The 19,257-nt window shown below is 39.1% G+C and overlaps 1 protein-coding gene across 2 annotated transcripts in view; it reads right to left on the reverse strand.

The window, feature by feature from the left end:
* NT5DC1 (5'-nucleotidase domain containing 1) overlaps positions 1-17,067 on the reverse strand; it is a 162,588-nt gene extending 145,521 nt beyond the window's left edge. Inside the window, exons 1-6 of one of the 2 annotated variants that reach the window (XM_012460409.2) lie at positions 16,897-17,067; positions 11,581-11,672; positions 9,797-9,868; positions 7,311-7,417; positions 2,403-2,482; positions 217-301 (exon numbers count right to left, since the gene is read on the reverse strand). In XM_012460409.2, coding sequence (XP_012315832.1) covers positions 217-301; positions 2,403-2,482; positions 7,311-7,417; positions 9,797-9,868; positions 11,581-11,672; positions 16,897-16,989 — 529 coding nt within the window. In that variant the 5' untranslated portion in view covers positions 16,990-17,067. The remainder of the gene's footprint in view (positions 1-216; positions 302-2,402; positions 2,483-7,310; positions 7,418-9,796; positions 9,869-11,580; positions 11,673-16,896) is intronic. The other variant, XM_012460410.2, reaches the window with a different exon arrangement.
* Positions 17,068-19,257: the final 2,190 nt, after the last annotated feature.

Raw genomic sequence — 19,257 nt, forward strand, 5'->3', positions numbered from 1 at the left:
CAGCACAGTATAGCGTGGAATATGGGCAACTATAACCATGAAAGAAGTGCAAATAAAAGGACCTCTGAAAATGTTAAGCAGAACTAACTTTATAATAATATTTAAGCTCAAATTAAATCCTAAGTAAGATACATAGCAAAGCACATACTTTCTAATTCACCAGACAAACATAGTTTAACAAACATGTATTAGGAAGGCCCTCTTTACGATACTCACCCTTAAAAGCTGACATTTTATAATTGTGTTGTATAGCAGCAACTATATCCTTCCAAAAATCAAATGTTTTTTGACCATTGTTCTGCTGAAAAAATAATTCCAAATGTAATAAATGCAATAATTCAGTTTTTAAGCATAGTGAAAAATGCTGGCAAATACAATGCAGACAGTCCCTAACTTAAGATGGTTAGATTTATATATTGTTTTATTTTATGATGGTGCAAAAGTGATAAGGATTCAGTAGAAACTTTACTTCAAGTACCCATACAACCATTCTGTTTTTCACTTTTAGTACAGTATTCAATAAATCACATGAGATATTCAATACTTTATTATAAAATAGGCTTTTTGTTTGGTGACTTTGCCCAACAGTAGGCTAATGGAAGTGTTCTGAGTATAAGCTAAGCTAAGCTATGATGTTCAGTAAGCTAGGTGTTTAAAATGCATTTACAGTATTTTTGACTTAACAATGGATTTGTCAGGAAAAAAACCACATCATAAGTTAAGGAGTATCTCTATTACTATATTCTGAAAAGAGTTTATATTTTAGAAAACATAATAGATTAATAAAGTTCTCATTCTTCTAAATGTGATTTTAAAAAGAGAAATCTTCCATGAAAATCACTGCTACGTATATACACACATATCACTAAATGTTAATATAGCTCATTTAGCCCAAATAAAATAAAAGTTTCCACTCATTGAAGTCTAAAAATTATAGAGTATTTTTAAACACAGCAAATTCACAGCATTATATAATTTCTGAGATATCAGAATGTTTGACATAAGAGACTATGGCATCAATGGGACTAAGAAGACTGAAGCCCTAAAACCCCAAAAGCTGGTTACTTTAGAATTCAGTGCACAAGTAACCTGAATTTCAATATGAAAGAGCAGCAAATCTCAATAGAAGAAATGAATCAGGTTCCAAATCCAAAATGTAAATTGTTTTTATTAAGATTTTTTTTCAATCAGAAAGCAAATAAACATTACATTAAAACACACAACCCTACGATCCTTTGCTTCCTTGGAAATGTTAACCAGTGACCTATCTAAAGAAAGACAGACTACTAGATATTTATATCTAAATATACAAACTCCAAAATATTTAAAGACTGATACACTTTGCTTATAATAACTACCAAATGAGAAACTGACTCTATCTTGTGTTAATAAAGATTTCTATGAACATACCCAAACTATTGCTCAATGGAAACTTTCACAACACATAAATGTAATACTGATTCACAAATAAAACATTACCTGTGTTCTATTATCAAAATGACAGTGGTGATTTTTTTTTATTTTTTGAGACAGAGTCTTACTCTGTCACCCAGGCTAGAGTGCAGTGGTGCAATCTCAGCTCACTGCAACCTCCGCCTCCCAGGTTCAAGCAATTCTCCTGCCTCAGCCTCCTGGGTAGCTGGGACTACAGGCACACACCACCATGTCTGGCTGATTTTTGTATTTTTATTAGAGATGGAGTTTCACCATATTGGCCAGGCTGGTCTTGAACTCCTGACCCTGTGATCTGCCCGTCTCAGCCTCCCAAAGTGCTGGGATTACAGGCATGAGCCACTGTGCCTGGTCCAAATAGCAGTGATTTTTAAAAGACAACATATGCATAAAGAAAAGTGATTCTGACATATAAATCTGTTTTATGTATACATGTCTTAAGTCCTAAGTATAAACTAGTATAACAAGAGATTGATTTAATCTTGATATACAGTATAAAAGAAAAAATTTACATTCATTAAGTGATGCTCAAAATGGTAAATATTTAAATTTCATCCAATTTTTTTGCTTTTATATTATTTAGAATACTTAAAGACATGCTGAATTGTCTTAATCAACCTTTAACTTTTCATTTTGCTAAATGAAACTATTTATTTTACTAAAGAAAATATTTTGTCCAGATGCAAGTTCTGTATTTATTTTCTTTTTCTAAACTTTTGCACCCTCTGCTGGAGAACAGGTTTATTTTTCTTGAGAGGAAAAAAAAAGTCACTGCTATTTAATTTCCCAAAAATATTTTAACCAAATTCACCATGTTTTCTTTCCTCATCACCTCTGAAACCACAAAGAAGAAACTGAGCAAAAATCACAGCTCAGAAGCAATATGTAATTAAGTTCTCCAATTTATGACTGAGACATATCATAGTTTAAAAAAACGAGTCCCCACTTACTTTTGTTAAATAGTCCACCACCCTGGCACATAGAAGAGCTCCTGGCAGGTCAAAGTAGTTGTCGTAAAAATAATACTTTCCTAAAAAAGAACAAAATTTTAAACTGGGACCCACATAATGCTGTATGTATGTGAAATACACAGAAATGTGGCTGAAGAGACATTAGATTTTGGTTTAATTATCTGAAGAAGCCTCCATTTCAATTCAAAATGGCACCATTATTGGCTGTTGTTGTCTTTTAAAAAAGATGTAAGCTCCGAGGGCACCACAAGAAAGTTAAAATATAATATCTGGAAGTTAAGCATTGTATTCAAAGATATTTTAGTCATCTTAAAGAATGTAAAAACTAAAAAGAGTATATGTAAAAAATAAAATAGAATATTAAAAAGCCAAAATTTATGTTATCAATGTCACTGAATTTCAAAACAATCAATTAACCTAACGCTGGAGTACCATGAAGTGCTCCCCACTTTCAGATTGGTTGGCCAACTCCACCTAGAGTACTGCATTATATTTTTATGCCATTGAAGACAAATTTCAGTACAATGTGAAAAAAACTGGGGTGATAAGTAGAATATAACCATGACATGTGAAGACACAGTGTGCTTATCTTATAAAAACTGTAGCTAACAAATGGGAGGACGGGGGAGCAAAAATCAAGTGATTATAATCAAAATCAAATGTAGAGTATGGGACAGGTACATTCCAAGATTTCATGGAAGAGAAGGATTTGGTTTATTCTATATGACCTTAGGGTAAAATCACATTTGAGCCCTTCTTTGGCATATGTGACTTTTGGGTCTGCTGTCCCTGAACAGACAATTTTGATGACCCATGTCACATTCCCTTGGCCCATGTCTGATTCCAGCCACAGCTATGCTAACAGCACCATCCCACCTTGTCACACTGTGTTATTCTCTTCCTCCCAAAGGCTCTGGAGCCCATGTGGCAAACTACAAACTTGGAACAGGTTCAGGAACCAGTAAATGAATGCCCGCCTCCTGTTACATGGACTGACAACTCTGGAAGGTATTTTCTGTGCTTCTCCTTGGAAGTCCCAGTGGAGTCCAGCACCCATTGTTCCTTCCATGTCTCACCCTCTCATTCCTTCACTCCTGACTACTGGGATCAGGAGTAACCACTTTGCTTTTGAGGGAACCCAACCTCATAGAGTTCCCTAGAGAACACTTGTTACCAAGAAGAATCAAAGAGAACCAGTAGGCAAAGCCAGATTTTACATTAATAATAAGATGCTTGAGTACATCATTGTAATCATTTGATTTTGATTCTCCCCTCCTCCCATTTGTTAGCTATGTACATGAGGTTATGGAACACATCTGTCTTGTTGTTTAGTGTTGACTAGGCAGTGTTCAGCATATTCTAAGTACTCAAGAGATGTTTGCTGAATGAATGAATGAGTAACCAATAATCAAATAGATTACTTTGGAATGCAAAAGTATTATAGGAAAATTAGAAGAAAACCATATGCAGAAGCCAGGGTTCTGTTCCTCTGAATATTATTTTGTGCCTCTTACTTCTTCCTGTAGAATTTATTTTAAAATGTATAAAAAATAAAATCAAAGTTTTCTTTCTGTTAATTCATAAAATGGCTGTGCCAGTTTGTGTTCATTCCCTCAGTTAAAAATATTTTGGTTGATACAGTCTCCCTGTTTTTCATTCTTTCATAGCTTAAATTGTTAGAGGAACCTCTCAGGCTGTTTTTAATTCCTAAGAAAGGTCATGATGGCTTTGCCAGTGTGAAGAACCAGTGATCTGGAAGAAAAGGAAAACGATATGCCATGTGCTTTTCTGCCTCTGCTTTGCTATGCTGTAAGATTGTATGACATCCCAGAACTCCCAAGGCTTAGGACAGTAGGCAAAGCTTCCCAAGGTTCATTAATCTGCACTTTGTCTTATCTCTTAGCCTGACACTAGAGTGACCCAACTTGATGGGTTGGGCACTGATGTCTCAGGCACTGCTGGAGCAGGAGGCATCCCAGCATTGCCAGTTACATACCCTTGCTTTTCTCCTCCCATTCTTCTTCATTTATGGGTACTAATGGATAAAATTCAGTCCAATAGTTGAACTACTGATTTTGAGTAATGGTTGAGGTCTAATCAAATAATTCAGGGGGAACCTAATGAGAAGAGCTCATTGGTTCTCACCGACAATGCAAGAGGCTAAGGTCACTTGACTGTTGAACTTGGGCTGAACGTCCGCTGTGTGGACACAAAGAGGTTTGTTCAGCCTTGAGCTGTTAAGTGGGCCAGGCTGCTTGCAATGCCTCACCCAGCACCCAAACTCTGACACTATACCATGTGAAAGCTTCAACCTCCACCTCTGTATAGAAGAGACAGCTCATTGTGAATGAAGTGAATAGTGAGCTCAGTTCAACAAAACAAGCCTCTGAATTAAAACCAAGTCCGATAATCAATAAGTTTTACAAGCAGAAAGACTGCTCTCCAAGAAGCCACTACCAACCCTACTCCCTTTGTCTTAGTGGCCATGGTAGAACGGAAAATGAAGGACTGAGGGGAAGGGAAAAATTTATGTTAATAAAAGTTCTCTCTTCTGCAGGTAAGTGATATTATCTCCACTCAAAGATGAGTAAAATGATGCTAAGAGTGACAGTACCAGAGTCACTTTATCCAGCAAATTGTAACAGAGCCAATATGATCCAGGATTGTCTGGCACCAAGCTTCTTGTGATTTCCACTAGATCAAGCTGTTTCTACACAATCTACCATTTAGGGAAGTTAAGGATTTGCTCTCTGGAGATCAGCTGGCAAGGAAAACTGGTTTTATATTAGATCAACAACCTGAAAAGAGATTATCAAACAAGTTGTCACTAAAAATCTCTACATCCATCAGTGCTTTAAATTTCCTAAATGTACTGATATGGAATATACTTTACAACTCTGTTTTTAACTTTGAAGATTAATATACTTAAATGTAGAAGAAAGCTACAGATATAGAATCAACTGGAGTTCCTGAAAATAAAGAACTTATTTGGCAATATTTATCAAAATTTTAAATCTGTGTATCTGTAGAGCAAGTATACTTCTAGGATTTTATCCTAGATATATTTATGAAAGTGTAAAATATACATTCATGAAAACATCTCCACAGGTTTGTTTGTAATGGTGAAACACCAGACATAACATAAATGTCCACTGCTAGGAGGCTGATTAAATAAATCATGATACAAGCACTGAATTGCAGAGCATCCCAGCATTTAGAAGAACACAGTGTACTTACTGTGTGTGTGTTGATGCCAGAATCTCCAAGATGTAAATTAAAAAGAGCAAGGTAAAATAATACCTTTTATATGCATTTAAAAAATAAGCTTTGGGGAAAGGGACTCTGGAGGACAGGAGTTGAAGACAATTACTCTTCCTTCTATTTATTTCTATAATATTTAAATTTTCTAACCATGTGCTGAGATTAATTTTTAATCTAAACAAACTTTAACTGGGCTGTGGAATCACAGGCCATTTTTTTCTTTCTTTCATACTTCTCTATATCAAAAAAAATTCATATTATTTTTTAAAGGCATTAGCTCTCCCTCATTTTGCAAAAACAATGGGCCTCTATTATGTGTCACAACCTGAACTGGGAACCTGGATGGGAAACACTTCCCTAACCAACCCAAGTAAGTGCAGATAAACTCCCGGGAGCATCCTCATCAGGCTCCTGGCCAAGTAAGCTCCAGATAAAGCTGCTGATTCCAGGAGGCAGCGCTCTCTAGTGGGCAAAACAGTGAATAAATAGGTGTGTCTTACTGAGTGAATGAATGCTCTTTTAGCAGGTGGCAAATACTTCTTTAAAATACTCCGGATCTTAATGAATTTCAGAGTAAAACACTTAGCTATGTGCCTGGCTTTTCCAGGAGAAGGGAAGAGCCTGTTTACACCTGCCAACATCTGGAGAGACAATAGCAGTTCTTTACCATCATTTGAGTAAAAAGCTTTCTATCCATTTGACTTGACAGGTATTATACAAAGGCATTCTATATCTAACTCCAATGTGAAATCTTAGTTTTTCCTATCAACTAATTTTATCAATAGCACTCATACTTCCTGACATTTTCAGCTCTCTATAAAAACAAACAAGTAAACAAAACAGAACTCTCAAAAGAGAGCAAATGTAACAAAGCAAACATGATAGGTACAAGGAGTAACTGCAACTATTTTCAGGTTACTGTAGTCTCTGAAAGAGAAAAGGTGCAACCAAATACTGTACTGTGGAAGAAAACTGCAAAGTGGTCAAAAAATTAAAACAAATAAAAAAACTAATAATTGGGATTTTTAATAAGGTCTGTTTATAAAAACATCTAACCATTCCCTATTAATTATGCACATTTCTGTCTGTAAATAATTTTTGAAAAATCATTTCATGTTTACCCATGGTGAAACTCTTTAAAGGCAATGGAAAAGAAAAATAGTTAAAATCATTTGAAAAACAGGAAACTAAGAGACAAAGGCAGATGATACTAAACTGGCAGTAAGGAAGATAATCATAGAAAATAGGAGTGGTAGGTAATGTAAATATGTGGAGAAATCAGAGATGGAGGAAGAAAAGTAAGGACTGAGCATAAAACAAATTGATAAATACAGGACAACTAAGGACTGTATTATTTCTAAGTGCTAATCTTTAAATCAGAACAAGTACAGGTAAAAGGAGTACCAATAAAATCTTCTGTGAACAGTATTTTGAATCATCTGCCAAACAGAAATCAAATACACTTGGAAAAAATACATCCTATTGCTATACAACTGAAGCTGCTCTGTTTTGCATCCTGCCCAGCAGGGGGAAAGGGTGGGGGGTGGTCTTCTCTGTCCTGACATCAAAGGTTTGATGACAAAACAAACAGGGAGTAGATGGTGAACTGCCTCCTTCGAGTCATACCTGAGCGGCAAGCCATTCCAGTGTCCGACAAGAAGTGCTTCCACTCTTTTTTGCCATATGCCTCTGCCACCACTGCTGGAGTCATCATCTTGGTGCCATGGCTCGCCCTGATTTTGGAAGAGGATGCACATTGTTCATTAATGGTTCCCTTGAATGCCCCTTCCTCCATCACTGTGACTGTTGATCCCTGTTGTCGCTGGAGCTAACACTTACGTATTTTTTCTGTTTTCAGCTGGGTGCCTCCCTGTTTAGGATTCTGTAAAGTAAATTTCTGTGGACAGCTGTAGCACTTACCCCTTTTAATCTAGGAGGTAGCAGGTGATTAGGAGATGCTCACTCTGAGGTTAACACTGGATAAGATAACACCCTTTTTTAGAGAAGTTGTCCTTTTACTATACAGATAAGATTAACATATCTGGAAAAATTAGAAAACAACCATGTTTACTGGGAAGCTGGTTCTGGCAGCACTAGAGAAAGAGCAGTAAGTACCAGAGTCAAAGCATGAGTCCGCCAGGCACACAGGAGGCACAGGAGGCACCTGGCATCCACAGGTGATGACTATGAGCATGCAGGACTGTGAAGACAAGATGGGAGCATCCTGCCCACTCAAGGACACAGAAACGGCTAAAACCACATGGGGAAATCGAAGAGGAATATGAAAAAACAGAGCAACATGACAAAAAGGTATTTTCTGGGCTTGAAATAATGCTTTTGCATCAGTTAGGTCCGGCTAAAAGAATCTTACTCTGTAGAGAAATATGGTAGTTCCCCCTTATCTAGTTTTGCTCTCCACAGTTTCAGTTACCTATGGTCAACCTGGGTTGAAAAATACTAAGGGCATAATTTCAGAAATAAGCAATGCATAAGTTTTAAATTGCATGCCATTCTGAGTTCTATTGTTATATTTTATTTTTATTTTCTTACTGTACCTAGTTTATAAATTAAACTTTATTATAGGATAAGACATAGTACATGTAGGGATATGCACTATCTGTGATTTCAAGTAACCACTGAGGGTCTTGGAAGATAATCTCCAAGGATAAGGAGGGATTATTGTAGTTGAAATTTTAGTGTAGTTTATTAAGAGAAATTATAATGATCAATAGTATTCTCTCGGTAATACAATGTGGTAACAAAATAATATGAAGGAAAAAAGAAATAAAATAAGAAAAAACAAATGGGCTCCTTTTTATGAAGGGGTTAGCATTTTAGAAAGCTATATGTAAAGATCAAGGAATCCCGAATGAGAAATATGATCAGACAAGGAATCTACTATACTGGTTGAAAGAAAGCATCAAGGGGATATGTTAATAAGTTTAGGGGAAACTAAAGGTTAGCGAGGACTTGAATGGAGAGAGACAGACCTTGCAGGAGGAGGATGGGGACAGGAACAGACAGACAAGCAAGGAGAGAAAGAAACAAAATTGTAGAATGCTTTTCATTCTTTTAACCATGGTCGAAGATAGCCAAGAACACTGTGAGAATCTGACAGTAGAGTTAAAGGTCACAGACAAAGCTGCATTTACACATATCCCATCTCTGGATGTCTGAGAGATAAACATGGAAACAAATTACAAAATACCAAAGGTGGGACTACACCTGCTTTAGTTAGATGCACCTTAGGGGAAGGTCTGGGGGAAAGCGTGAAGGGAGTTTACATCATGCAAAAAGAATGATGTATCAAAAGAGAGTAAATATTAGGGGTCTGGGAGTTTTCTCCTTTGATTCTGATCCTGTTTGTGTATGTAATAAGTGGCATAGCTTCATGCCCATGTTGACTTGCCTGTACTATTAGTACTGGAGAAAAAACAGATGCTCCCTCCCTGGTGCCCTTTGAGAGACAGAGCAGTGATAGCTGCTGCTTCTGGACTGCTTGCCATACCCTTAGCAACAGTTAAGAGGTTGGGCCCACTAAGAGAGGAGAGAAGGAAAGAAAGTCAGCTTGGCGTGTGGGAGGAGGGAGAGGTTGATGAGACTTGGAACAGTCCAGAAAAACTTCCAAAAGGATATAGGACACAACATGACCCCTGCATGATAGGGACAAATTTGGAAAAATGGAGAAGGAAAGGGTGGTGGGTATACACCACCAACCTCTACCCAATACCCATTCTTTCTTCCTTAACAAAAAGAACCCCAATTTTATTTTAGGCATCTACATACTCAGCTAAAACATTATAATTCCCGGGCTCTTTTGCCAAAAGGGGTGGTCAATGAGATGTAGCAAGTTATAAACTTTCCATTGTATTTCCTACAAACATTTCTAATGAGATAAACTTAAAGGAACTAGACCTTTAAATCTAATCCTCACAAATTTATATTTGAATGGCTCAAACAATTCATACAAAGACATGTAGGCAGACAGATAATCTGTCATCTAATTAATTAAAATAATCATATTTAACCCATATTGTAAGGGTCATATGTCATGCAGTAATAAAGTATCTCAGGGAAAGTAAAGTTTTGACTTCACAACTATGTTTTATTACCTGAGAACAGTGCCATTATCTGCAAGTTTAAGGAAGTTCCCGTCTTCTAGATCCAGTGCCAAACCCTTGCAACTAAAATAGAAAAGTTTGATTATCAATCAATTAATATATTTAGCTAACCTAAGAAATAACAACCTATATATTCCAAACATCATAATGCTACAAAGTTATTCTCCCACGCAGGGGAATGATATGTTAATCACACAATAAGAATATCTAAGAACTGTAAAGTTAAATATCCATCACTGAGTGGGTATAAAAGGAATATTGTTATGTAGGCAAACAAAGGACAGCATATTTAGTTTGTAAAAATCTTTGGGCTTTTAAAAAGGTAAATCTAAAACTCTAAAGAGAAAAAAATTACCTGAACATCATCCCATACCTTTGTTAAAATGTACAAATGTTTTCCACTAAATAAAATACACACACACACACACATTTATATATTACTAGTTAAGCATTTAGCCAGTCATTCCTACACTCTAGAATTTGTCTCAGTTTAGGTCAGGTTATAAGAACTTGCCCTCTGGACAAGGCATATTATTGAAAACCATTAAAAGAAAGTCAAACTAAGTTTTAGGTTCTTTATTGTAAAACACTTGTGGGATTTGGGGAGAAAGATTTATTATTATGAATAATAAAAGCAAAGTGGTAAAATGGCTACCAAATACCAAGGGAATTAAACAAAAATGACAGTGTACTTTAGAAGCATTATTTACTTTTGTTCAGGGTAAAATTTCCAGAGTCAGTATTTTCTTACAGTAAAATGTTACTGTTTCTTCCTTTTACAAAAATGATACATCCAAAAAGACTAACCAAAAATCAAAAGAATGTATACTAGATCAACATTATGTATGTATTTTTCATGTGTTTTAGGATTGTTATTGATTTTATTTATTCATTTTTTTGGAGACAGGATCTCACTTTGTAGCCCGGACTGGAATGCAGTGGCATGATCAACAGCTCACAGCAGCTTAGACCTCCTGGGTTCAAGCAATCCTCCCACTTCAGCCTCTTCAGTAGCTGGGAATACAGGTGCCTGCCACCACATCTAGCTAATTTATTATTATTATTTTTTATTTTTTTGCAGAGTTGGGGTTTTGTCATGTTGCCCAAGCTGGTCTCCAACTCCTAGACTCAAATGATCCACCCACTTCAGCCTCCCAAAGTGCTGGGATTACAGATGTGAGCCACTACACCTGCCTGGCCTGTTATTAATTTTAAACTGAACAGTTTAAAGTGTCTTAGGGTTTTTGTTTGTGTTGTTATCTAAATGAGGAAGACAAAGGAAGCTTTGGGAAGTTGAGTCCTAAACCGGAAAGGGAATAGCAGTGAGTTTTGAGAATGTCGATCCAAATGACCAAAACCAATGGTCCTAATTCAGATACTTACTCAAAACGTGATGATTCCCCATCTTCTCTTACAGTTCTTAAATTAAAGGGTAGTAAACTAAACCTTTTTCTTAAAGATGTAAATTTTAGAAATAGTTCTTAATAACCTGTGAAATTATGACAAACTTAAACCATACAAAAATATCCAAATTAGTCATATAAGCTCTCAGCTTATTTTCACATTTAATTAAGCAAGCCTATACTTGTTTAAAGTAGAAAACACTTTAATTCATTAAATACAAAACTTTTAATATAGAAGACATTTGTCCTTTGACTCAATTTCACATTTCGCATTCTAACTTCATAGAAGAGAAAGCATTACAGCTTTATTGGTAACAATTAAAACCACAAGAGATGTACAGACCTTAAAAAAAAGAAAAGAAAAGAACTTACCAGAAATCCCAATCTTCTGGGGTCACATTGAGCAATTCCTTATCATACCCTTTCTCCTTCACTAGGAACTGGGCAAAGCTATTATAAATGAGCTGCAAATAAGGGAAAGAAAAAGAGATTAAATATAACACCCACTATTCATTCTAAATGTCACAGACCTAAAAACCTAATGGAATCACTGATGGAGGCAGGTCGGAGGAGGGAAATATCTGTAATTGTGAAGTTCTGCAGTTTAATTCTCCTTCACAAGCAATTTATCAACCCCTGCATGACCCAGGTAGCTGTCCCATTTGAAATTATACCATCAGCATACAATTATACAAGCAAAGACAATTATTAACCCTACTTCTGAATTCTAATGTGTTGGAGATCATAATTTAAGACTTGACAAAGCTTTTTAAACCTATTTAATATATCACTAAGATGATAAAGATGACGATGACTCTATCCATCCATCCTTAGTCCATTCTGGCCAGAAAGGCTCCATGTCAGGGAAATCTCAGAGTGAAATACACATGGGCACCAGGCAGGTGATCTAAACAAGTCATGATACCACTATCAGACACAGAAAATGACTCTTATTTCTCCACACATGCACACATACACAAAACCATTTAAAAAAAAAAAAAAAAAACTAAAGAAAAAGGACAAAGAAAGTCTTTGGAAGCAAGTACATTAATTACAATAATAAATACTCTGCTGATTGCTGACAGATCTTATTTCTCAACAACAAAAAATGCTAGGTTTTTCAGTGAAACATCTGGTTTTTAAGTGCTGGTTCAATTTTAAAAGAACTGTATATACCAAAAAAAGCGCACAAAAGGTAGATGGCCCTACATTATTCTACCTCGAAGTGTTCCTTGGCCAGTGTCAGGTACACTTGAGCCTGAGCAAAACAGTGGTCTAAGTTGGCCTGCTCAGTGTTCAAAAGGACACACTGAACAATCTAACACATAGATATTAACCCACAACAGGTTTTGATAACATGTCATACTCTTAGGAAGAAGAGGGCACTGGAGGAGTGGAAGAAATCTCCCTGGGGTGGTGAGGTTTACACTGATACTTAGATGTAGCAGTTCGACAGGTGAATGTAGAGGGAATGGGGGGCAATCCAGGTTCAGAAACTGAGGGGCCTGCACACAGGTGGAGTAGGGGCGTTAGAGTCTGAGTGTCAGGATATGAGCATGGAGAAAGCAAAGGCTCCTTGTCAAATGTCAAATCGAGTTGCTCCCTGTCATAAAGCTAATTAAAATCACTACACATGTACTTCCATCCAGTGCAATGTGACCTTATCCAAGTCAACTGTTAATCAACCCACATTATGTTAATACCATATATCAACAGTTCTCAACTCTGGTGATGATTCAGAACCACAGGTGACACTTCTTAAAACTACCCAGAGCTTCCAAGTCTACAGGCTAGAGAGGGCTCTCTCTGAAGCACAGAGAACACTAAAACCACTGACCAGCATGTTTTACAGATTTTCATTCAATCATTAAAAGGAAAAAAACAATAAAAAATGCACTGAGTCACTCTGTAGTACAAAGTACTATGGACAATAAAAAAGTACACATCATGATCCTGCTTGATGTGAAACCAGTGCTGCAGGGCTAACAGATGTAAAATGCTTAGAGCAGAGCCTGGCACACCAGCAAATCCAATTTAAGTATTTGCTATTATTATGTTTTATGCTGCTAACAACAACAACAACAACAACTAAAACAAACAAACAAACAGAAAACAAAAACACTGCCCTGATGTGTAAACACTGCTCTGATGTGTGGCGTCTGCCCATCTCCATGGTGTAAATATTCCCACCATGGCCTGTTTCAAGCCACCAACAGTTTACCTGCTTGCATAATTCCTGAATAGTTAACACTTGGTTTTCACAAGCCCCTAAGAGCCAGCTATTATACACCTTAGATTTGCCTCTGGTTGAGGCACTTTATTTAGTCTTGGACAACTGGAGTTTCTCACCCCTTGGCAACAGTAATTAGTTTAAGATATGGGCATGTGATTCTAAAACACTGGAATTCTTCCTGGAAGAAAGGAGTCCTTTCCATCAGAGATAGCAACAGGGTCAGCCACAGATGTGTTCCTTACCTTGTGGAGGAGATTTTTCTGTAACAGGAGAGAAGGGGACCAATGCACAAGGAAGAGAAGCAGAGAAAAGCAGTGTGGAGAAAAGCAGGGGCATCTGTACTCTGAAACCCCTGGTCTAGGCAGAAGGCTTCTTGCAGTTTGTCCTTAGGGTATACTGAGTCCCTCCAGAAGCCTTCATGGCACAGGGTTATCTGTGACATTCCTCTCCCAGCCTTAGCTGTCACCACCTCACAGTCTCTCAGGGCCAATAATACAAACTCCACAGTAGTTGCCAATTGGTACATATGCAGCCTACAAATTGTGTTTAGTTCCTACGTAAGGATGCCAGATAAAATTTAAAATGCCTAGGTAAATGTGACTTCCAAATAAAAAAAAAATACTTTTTAAAAATATAAGCATGCCCCATGCAATATTTGGGACCCCACTCTCCCACTCACACATTTACATTAACTGTCTAGTATCAGACTTCTGAGTCTGCAATCTTAGGAGAAACCATGTATCATCTCCTCTTCCAGAATGCCTTTCCTGAGGCCTCACGTGAGGGGGACACACTCAGTTCTGTGTTTGCACAACTCTGTGCAGTTGTTTAATGCCTACGAGCCTGAAAGGAGAAGCACTCACAGCTCTCCATGATGCAGCCCCCATTGACTTATCTACCATCTTCTCCTGCAACTTGTCACCTTTTGCTTGTACCCAGCAGTTCCTGGTGCTGTTGCTCACCTCCAGGTCCTGGCCCTTACTGTAATTCCTGTGTGTGAAGCATGCCTCTCCAAGTCCTCACCTGCCAGCTCCAGGCCTCTCCTCTGTGTTTTAGGGCACCATACAGACAGGAAGGTGGGAAGCAGCAGAAATCCACAGCCAGACTACCTTGCTCGGTTGCCCTGAATACACTTCCTTTCTGTGTCCCCTTGTTCAATGCTCTCTGAACAGTGACTGTGGCGATAATATCTACCTCACAGGACGTTGTAAGGGTTAAATCCATTTACATAAGCAGCATGCTTATTAGAATCATGGCTGTATCGTATTGTTATTAAAATATCTATTATGTATTCAGTTTATTTATTTAGTCTATTTATTGAGCCGAGTATGTGTCCAGCACTAAGCTCAGCACACAGAACACACAAGAAACTGTCACAGATACTGATGTCAAGGAGCCATCACTCTGGGCTCTAGAGGAAGTCCAACAAGTAAACAGGAAGCGTTAATATCATGTGGTATGTGCAATGAGGAATGAGGGTTTTGTGGAAAACTGAAGGTGGGCTTAGAGTGGAAGGGCAAACTTTAGAGGGCCAAAAAGGCTTCCTAAGGGGAACGATGTTTAAGATGAGGCCTGATTAGATGAAGAGCTTCTGTGCAGAGCAAAAAGGCCCTTTAGGCACTGGCGGCAGCATGCAGTAAGACCCAGGTCATACTACCCTCACCACAGGACTGAGACTAACTCTTCCGCATTTTTGCCAACTGCATGAGGCTGCCTGGAGGCCTGCGTGTTGATCTCTGTATCCTCAGCTCTAGCATGGTGCTCAGCACACTGTGGGACTTAAAAAAAGATTTCCACAGCAAACATGATCCAAAACTCAATAGGTTACTGTTTTCAAGCTTTAAACATGACGTATTCTTCAGGTTTGCAGTAAAAAAAAAAAGAATCTTATAATCTGAAATTTTATGCTCACCCATGGACAACACTGGCTCTGACATGACTGTGGTTTAACAATATTCCCTCCAAACGAAGGTAACTAAAGAGGAGACATACAGAAATGTGAACGAGGAAAAGACTTGAAAGACACAGAGGAAAGAAAAACATGTATCAAACACCTAGGGGAAGCAGTGGCCTAAGAATCAAGCAGTAAAAAAGTCTTCTTCTCTCAATATGACTAAGGAAACCAGACCTATAAAATAAGAAGGCAAAAGTGTATAATAGCAGAAAAAGGACGCTTAAAAAAAAACAACTTAGCATAGAAAACATATGAGAAATTCAGGCAGCCACTCTCTTTTGACTTTTAAGTGTACCTGAACTGGCCAGTGCAGGGACATCACCATAGTGAGGCACAGCCCTGGCTGGTGTCTGCACCAGTGATCCAGAGTTCCACCCATAAACTGTGAGGTTTCCAAATGGTTTGGATGGTAACTATAAAAGCAAACACTAGTCTTTGCCAAGGTTCTATTCTCAGCATTATACATCTCTTACTCATGTAATCCTTGCAACAATCTTATGAGGTAAATCCAATTATTAGCTCCATTTTACAGATGGGGAAACTGAGAAGCAGCACAGATTAAATAACTTGCTCAAGTTCACAGAGCTATTAACAGTGGAGCTGGTGTTCTAAGCTAGGCAGTCTGGCTGAGGAGTCCGCATTTTCACCACTGCAAAACCAGCTTTTTCTGTATAGATGCTTAGATCTTGGACTAAAAAATTCTGGTAACTTTTCAAAATTAGTTTTCTTAGGAATTTGGATACCAAAGGAATAGGGGAGGCAGGACAATTAAATTGAGCGTACAGGTCTGGAAGCCGGCATACTCCGTGGGCCCCTCCCTCAGGGCACAGTGAGGACCCAAACTTTGCAGGGTGTTGGTGGGATTTGAATGTATTCAAAGTGCACGGAGCACGTAGTCGGTGCGGAATAAATACTTATTTTCTTCTTTTGATAGAAGATAAAATTAAGGCTAAGATCTTAACGATTTTTCAACTACTGTTCCTTCCAATACACTACACTATATACTACGCATCTCTTCTAGATTGCAGTTTAAACACTGATGGGTGGATGACTGTGGAAGACGCAGCCAAGAAAAAGGCAAGTCCCAAATCGAGGGGCTGTTTCCACAATCCGCTGGTGCCCGGAAAGACATGCAGAGTTCCAAGATGCGGGATCTTCAAGGACAGCCCCAGTTCCCGTGACCCCGCCCCTCCTCTGACCTAGAAACGGATTCCCCAGCCCGATCTTGCACAATTTGCCCCTCCTTCGTTTTCTTCCCTGTCCCTCTCCTGTCAGCATTACCTAATGGCTGAGCTAAATGTGCCGGTCCCCACGGCACGGGCACAGAGAGGGGACTGCACACTTCCGCCCCGCCTCGCCGCTGGAGGCCGCGCTCTACGGAACGGCGCGGCGGCCGCAGGCCCCCGGCAGCGCCCGCAGCCGCCCAAGTCTGGAGGAAACTCAAGTCCCGGCCGCCCTGCAGGCTGCACGCAGTGCGCCCCGGGAAGCCCGCGCCACTCACCGGGGCGCTCTCGGGCAGGTTGTAGCGACACAGAGTGTGGTCCAGGTCGAATCCGACCACGTCGCAGGCGGCCAGGGAGAAGTGCTGAGCCATGGCTGCACGAGGAGCATGGGAGAGCGCCTCGGCCGGGGAGGGTGCAAGGAGCGGGCGGGCGGGACGCTGCGGGACAGGACCCGGCCGGATGCGGCGGGGCGGGGCTGAGGTTGCCAGGGCACCGGGCGCGGCCGCCTCTCCCGCCTCCCGCGCCCTCCAGCACCGCCCCTGGATACGCTTAGCCCCCGCCCCTCGCACGGCCGGCGTCCTGTGCCGCCCGGAGTCTGGTCGTCCGCACTGCGTACCCCTGACACCCCAACGCCGGCGCCCCCTGATGTGTCCCCCAAGCCTAGGAGCCCAGAAGGCAGGAGGGGCCCAGGAGCGGTGCCACTGCTGCGCAGCTGAGACCTGTAGGCACGTAGCCCTTCCCAAGGGTTACCACAAAATTAACCCGGACTCTCCATCGCCTTCAGGGCCCCTCGGAAACCTGGAGATCCTGAGGTTAGACCTGACTTTTTACTCCTGTGTGCGTAATAGTGTAAGATGATGGAAAAAATTCATCCGCTAATATCCCTCTGACCCAGTTAGCCGGCAATTTGGAAGGTCTTTTCGCCCACCTGATCTTTGATAGTGGGTTAAACTGAAAACTTTCTATTCCTTAGTTTCTTGAGTGGTAAAATGGAAGGGAGACCTTTCAGCATTTCATACCCTGGAGTGCGTTAGAAAATAAATGTATCAGACGTGGTGAAGAACCATTTTGTAAATTGATACTGGTTATGGAAACCAATATTGATTATTACTTGATCATCTATTTTGTTATTGCAATGAATAATTTTCTATGAGAGGACATTAGAAACTTCATAGAAACATACAGAGCTTATTACAGAAAAAGAAAACTTTTGCAAACTGGTTTTAAGGTTTATAGAGCACAAAATGATTTGAGTGACAATTTGCTTAATTCAAGAACTGTGTACCTACTACCATTTTAGATGCAAAGAAAGTTAATCCATTACATACCGTGTATGCCTTAGGGCATTTAATTCTCTTCGTGATTTCCGGATGTGAAGGACTAGCACTTTGAGATCTTTATTACATAGTACCTCATTTTAAAAAGAAAGTACAAATCTTTTAAGTTTATATTGTTTCAGTTTTAAGTTTAAAGGAACACTTTGTCCAATGGGACAAATCAATAGTCGTGACATAGTGAAAATATAATTGATTGAGAATTGCATTTAACCCTTACAAATTCTAATCCTTTTGAGGCTAACAGACCAATCAGAGGATTAATTTAGTGCAATAGATAGTTCAATTGAGTAGGAGGACACTTACTATACCTAGTGGACCCATTTGAATAAAATTGATAATTTGTTCCATTATAACACTTAAAAGCCCCAAACAAATCTCTCTAGAATAGGAAAAGTAAAGAATATTCAAGATTGATCTATTCACTGATGAGTCCTACAAGCGTGTCTTCAATATCCGTGAACCAAAAGAGACAAGGCTGGATTGCTGGAGAGGCTGGAAAAAGCTTGTTGGCCCTGGAACATTGACCCTGGCATTCTTCTCTGCCCCCTGCAATAGAGTGCTACCTAAGTCAAACTTCCAGGTAGATGCCACATTGAAGGGCACAGGTTTCCTTGGGGAATATCTTGTTTCATGTGAGAATAGGTGCTGTAGGTACTTTAGGGACTTTCCTTAGTAATGCAGATGTACTAGTACATTCATTGTAAGAAAAAGAGTATAAAAGGATTGTTTTTTGTTGACTTAGCAAAAACTTCTCCTTACAAAACCTCTTGAGGGTGCTGAATTGTAAAGAGGAAATTCACTGGGAGTAGGGGAAGAGAGTGAACTGGGGCACTCTTAAAGAGAAAAAGGCCCCTGGATCTATAACCATGTGGTCCTGGGTCTAGATTTGGCTATTACTTGCACATTAACAATCTTATGTACTTGCTGCATAGCAAATTGTGTATATTCTGCATGTTTACTCAAACAGTCCTTGTACTAGAGAGTCCATATCATTTAAACTTTGTGGGAGAATTTTGCAAATGATCCAATCCTGGAGGCTTGTATTCTTTCTTGAGCTCCACTCACCTTTCCTTTCTACCTCAAACCTCAGTCTGACTGTTCCAGAAATATAGAGGATGGTTCCCTTCTCTTCTCCCATTCCCTACATAACCCTGAGTTTAAATACAAACACTAAGTTTAATTGTTTCATAAGGCTTATTTTTGGATAAGGATATTTCATTTTCCCTGTACATTAAACTTTTATCACACTTACTGATAAAATGCCACAGCTCTTGTATTATCAACCACAAGTTCAGCCTTCTA

The sequence above is a fragment of the Aotus nancymaae genome, unplaced genomic scaffold, assembly GCF_030222135.1.
Source record: "Aotus nancymaae isolate 86718 unplaced genomic scaffold, 86718_ANA_hifiasm-v0.15.2.pri h1tg000040l, whole genome shotgun sequence".
Classification (NCBI taxonomy): Eukaryota; Metazoa; Chordata; class Mammalia; order Primates; family Aotidae; genus Aotus; species Aotus nancymaae.